The 5,483-nt window shown below is 31.8% G+C and overlaps 1 protein-coding gene across 1 annotated transcript; it reads left to right on the plus strand.

The window, feature by feature from the left end:
- Positions 1 to 594: 594 nt before the first annotated feature.
- Positions 595 to 4,848, plus strand: LOC134236680 (uncharacterized; the record flags this gene model as incomplete). Its single annotated transcript, XM_062718856.1, has 4 exons — positions 595 to 755; positions 994 to 1,308; positions 3,936 to 4,115; positions 4,741 to 4,848. Coding segments are annotated over exons 1-4 (667 nt in total), but the record flags the coding sequence as incomplete, so codon positions are not given.
- Between the last annotated feature and the right edge of the window lie 635 nt (positions 4,849 to 5,483).

Genomic DNA, 5,483 nt, shown 5'->3' on the forward strand with positions numbered 1-5,483 from the left:
ACTGTAAAATCACATAGTTTCGTGGGGTCAATATTTCCTGTATTGAGTAAAATCTCTTGGTTTGTGGGAAATTGAATTCGTGGATGTATTAAGTAGTCTTGAATAGTTATGTATATGTATGTAACATTTCACATTTCGTGGTGGATATGAATTCGTGGGTCTCTTCATACCTCGAAAACAACAAAAATTAACCTCCCCATGAAATTTGTGATTTCACAGTATTTAAATACCAAAACATTAGATGTGGGATCAGATGCCATGGAGGGGTGAGCATCCCCTGCTGACCGGTCACACCCGCCGCGTGCTCCTTGTCATGATCGGGAAAATAAAGGGGAAATCCATCGTCAATTCAGTGTATAAATATTAAATAATTGACTAACAATTAGTATGAAAAACTTCAGTCAGCATTTGACTAAATTATCCTCTAATTACTCCCCAAACAACTATAAGACAATGCAAAATGTCTAGTCGGTACATTTACCCAGGCGCAAATTGATAAGAGCATGAGTTAACCAAACATCACGCAGAGATCTGACCTAAATGTCACTCCTTCTTTCTCCTTTTACAGTCTATATTTAATGAAACAGGTCATTTAAAAGGGTGTTTTAAATTTAATTTGATTATACGTATATACAATAAAGAAATAAAAACGGCTTCAACAAGGATCTAGCTTCAGTGTGCTCTAGGTATCATGCGGATAATTAATGCTGACAGGTGGAGAATTCGACACTGCATTTTGTTCTTAACACTGCAAGGTAAATGACATCTGTCTTATATTTTGCTATACCTATTGACAATTTCAGCGCCCATATATGTAAGTAAAATTCTTGTAAGTATACAACTGAGCAATCCATCCAATGCGTCATCAATATTAATCTTCCTATGTGAAGAGTATTTCCTGCTGCTAAATAGATACTTTTTTATTAGTTGTTCAAAATTTCACGCAATTATTCATTTTAAAATATTTGATAAATATAATTCCGTTTTCTTTAGTTAAAGGAAACTTATCTGTTTTACTAAATCAAGAAGAACTCAATCAAGGAGTATGTGATGGTCAGATGTTAAATGCAAACATCAATGTTACCTGTGAATTCAGTGGAGCTAGAGCTAAAATCAGTGGAGGGAACGAGATAACACACTGTGAAAACAGAATATGTGTAAAGGGGGGACAATTCAGCGGGAAAGACAACCTCCTTAATGTTTTCTTCCCTATGGATTATAAATCACACATTGATAATCTTTTGGAAGTAAACGTCACATGTTCGAATGGAAGTGTCTTTAAAGATGAATTACTCATGGTACCATGCCGTAAGTATTGCATTGTAAATAAAGAAAACTTACTTGCAGCATCTATATTGAAACACTGAGATACAGAACTGAAAATTAGCTCAAAATGAGAAAATCTGTCATTTGATCACACCTCTGCCAAACTGAACAAAAACCACAGAGTCTTGGATTGATTTGTCAATCGTTCTCTCTGTTACTTTTTTTTTACCGCTGCACTTTTCTTAGTCGAAAAAAGTCATTTTGCCTAATTTTTGCCTTGTAAATTTTTTTATTACCATTTCATGAGTGTGGTTTTGGGCGACAAAAAAGCTTTCTTTTAGTTTGTCTGAAAGGAAATTTCCAGTTTATACAGTATAATTATTGTTATATCCACTAATACAACACCTATCGTAGATGCTGCTTTCAAATGTTTTCTATGTAAACATCAAATAAAGGGCTCTGGAGTTTTGTATGTTGGGAGAAAAAGACCTCTGGATCCGGTTGTATCAATATTTAATGAATGATTAAAGCTTCATTAAACTGATTGTTTTTAATGTGTCATTAAATTCCGTTGTATCAATGTTTTAATGAACGAATCGGTGCATTAAACCTTCATTAAATTCTTCAATTTTAATGAAGGTAAGGGGCTTCATTAAGTGGTCATTAAGTATGGCGGCCTAGTTTGTATTTTGCCCGCTTGGCAGAAGTAGAAGAATCAGTGCCTTTTGTGAGCCTTTTTCACTGCACATTATGGACGAGGAAATTCGGAAATTATACTGTTTTAAAAAAAAATAATGAACGGTCTGTCGAACCTTCAATATAGACAATCGGAATCACAAATACATCACCTACCTTGCCAACAAAATAATAGGAATAAAGATGCTTCTTTAAATCAAATCACAATAGAAATCTCAAGTGTAATCCCAGTGAATCCCAAATACCTTCGTGTATGTTAGTAAACTAAGTGACGTCATTTCTTTCGTCATCATATATGAGACAAAGGTAAACAGTAAAAGAATAATTACAGCTCCTTTTTTAAGGTATACAGGTATCAATGAAATCATGCATATGAATAATATTTCAGAGATCTTATTCTATATACTGTAATAGCAAGCCCCCCCCCCCCCACCCCACCGCAACACACACACACCTTTCAGCCTATCTTCACGAAATATTTGCACAGATTCATTTTTTGCGTGTTATCATTTTCTTACTTGTAAATTAATTTTAAAAAAAACAAAAAAACTTTCATTCATTTTTGAAAAATACTGCCACAAGCTTTATAAGCCTGATACTTCTATCACAAGTACATGTAACAACGAATTAAAAATATCGCTTCAGATATATTTTTTAACGGTTTATGATTTTTTTTATTCATTGCTAAAGTCAAGATGTTATAAATTATTCATTGCATTGAGAAAGATATATTTTGAGTTGAATAAAAGAGCTTGTAACCTTCTTTACATATAATATCTTTAAAATACGAGTATATGGATATGCCTTTATGTTATTTTTTTTTTAAATCTTGCCTACCAACCCAAAAATGCAGAACATAATTGTATGTACAAAACATATATAAAATCTTTTTCGCAAAAAGGTAAACGTGATTCTATTTTTCCCCGTGATACTCTCCCGTATTTTATCCTTTTCTTTATTGTTTGTATTGAACATTCTTCGTAACTTTGCTATTAATGATATTGATTTTTTCTTCTATTCGTATTTTCAGAAAAGAGTTACATTATCAATCAGGTATAGTGCATATAGAAATACATAAATAGGAAAAAGATGTGACGACCCCAGATTTTAAAGAGTTAAAAAAAATGGAAGGAGAGGGAGCCCCCCCCCCCTCCCCCGTGCCTGTATCAATTAGACAGAATATAAGAATTAAAGCGAAATACACAGACTTTTGGTTGTATCCCCCCCCCCCCCCCCCGATCGCTACATGTATTTATGATTTCGATACTTCTCTACATAAGTTCGGTTAATACATGTAGTTGAATTTCGGTAGAAATAACTTTCTTTCCCTGATTTCTATTACATTTGAATTGAATTCCGTCAGTAAATAAAAAGTTAGGCCTATATCCTTCAAAACACTCACAGACTTCGTTAAATGATGTAATTTTTTATTACATAATCAAAACGATTTCTATTCGGTTGATTAAAAAAAACTATTTTATTAATTAGAGCTTATTTATTATAGGTATTTTGTAAACAAAGGAAACGCCCACAGATACGCCCCCGGAAGTATTAATGCATTGCATTGTGGGATATTTCCCTAATGTTAATAAATCTTTAATGAATTCTTAAATATTTAATGATTCATTAAGTAATAAGACTCTGATAAAGGTTTTGTACAACACACTTTAATGACTTTATTAACTAATGTATCATTACGAATTTAATGAATCATTAGACTTAATGATTCATTAAATTTAATTAAGTGTTGATACAACCGGGTCCTGGTCATTTTGCTGGTACATTTTAAAAAAGGGTCTCTTATAAAATTGACATTCTGTTGCACTTGGAAGTGACGTTGAATAAAGGGTAAATAATTGAAATTTATTTTCCAACCCTCCTCGTATTTTGTTTTTATTTTATTGATTTGTATGCACTAATTTTTTTAAATTGAAAAATATTTGTTATAAAATAATATTATTTTACTGTTTTAGAATCTCAATTTCATCACTCTGTCGTTTGCAACAGAACGCATGCGCGGATAACGTGTGAACACAACTCCTACAATTTATCTAAATATGGAATGACGATAAAAAACTTTACAACCGGAAACACACTTGATCATTGTTGGTGGCGGGAAAACTCCTCGGAGTGTTTTAGAGAGTTAGCCAAAGGTTACTAGTATTTGTATCAAAGTATCTTAAAGAAACATTCTGAAAATATTGCATAAGCAATGCATGTCCCTTACCTGGGTTACCCTTTTCTCTTTAGGATACAAGCTCGTTTATAGTATAAATTAATTGCATCAGGACTCCATCGTATTCCCAATTCAAACTTGATTTTCAAATCATCAAGATTCATTTATATACCAAAAATCAGCTAAATATCTGCAAGTATTAAAAAAGAAACCAAGTGAGACAAGACAGACAGACGGACAGACAGCTAGATAGACAGACGGACAGCTAAACAAACAGACGGACGGATAGCCTCAAAACAAACCTATAGTTTCCTCCAATTTCACGGGTAGAGGGTCTAATAACGCAGTCAACTACAGATCACTAGTATTTATATCAAAGTCGCATTAATAACAGAATAAACCAAAAGTATCTTGTATTTATATCTGAGACTCATAAATCTACATAATACACGTCATTTTTCTTCAATGACAACGTAAAATTTAAGAATCTTAAAGATAAATATTACAGTTATGACTGAAGCAAAAAAGATAGTCTAAAATGCATGTTTTACAAGATATTTTTTTTCTAAAATAATTAAACATTGCGTTTCATAACATTCCAGGTATTCCTAATGGTTCTCAGTTAATTCTACCATACGTGAATGGGCATGAGGTGTTGATATGTGAAATGGATGGACAATTTGTAAACATCAACATTACATGTGACCAAGGTAAATACCCGTAAATATGACCTTTCAAGTTAACATGGTACATGTATGTATGTATCTGTAATCAATCTACTCGTATGTAAATAAGATATATATCTATAAATACCACATAGCATTTAAACATGGTACATGTGTGTATCTGTTAACTATCTACTAGTTTGTAAATAAGATAAATATATATAAATACCACATTACATGTAAACATTGTACATGTATGTATCTATTAACTATCTACTAGTATGTAAATAAGATAAATATTTATAAATACCACATAACAATTAAACATGGTACATGTACAGTATGTATCTGTTAACTATCTACTAGTCTGCAAATAAGATAAAGATCTATAATACCACATTACATGTAAATATGGTACATGTATGTATCTGTTAACTATCTTCTAGTATGTAAATAAGATAAATATCTATAATACCACATTACATATAAACATGGTACATTTGTGTATCTGTCAACTATCTACTAGTATGTAAATAAGATAAATATGTATGAATACCACATTACATGTAAACATGGTACATGTATGTATCTATTAACGATCTACTAGTATGTAAATAAGATAAATATCTATAAATACCACATCACATGTAAACATTTTACATGTATGTATCTGTTAACTA

Source organism: Saccostrea cucullata, unplaced genomic scaffold, assembly GCF_032062105.1.
Source record: "Saccostrea cucullata isolate Sc308-1 unplaced genomic scaffold, CSIRO_AGI_Scuc_v1 ctg4415, whole genome shotgun sequence".
Taxonomy (NCBI): Eukaryota; Metazoa; Mollusca; class Bivalvia; order Ostreida; family Ostreidae; genus Saccostrea; species Saccostrea cuccullata.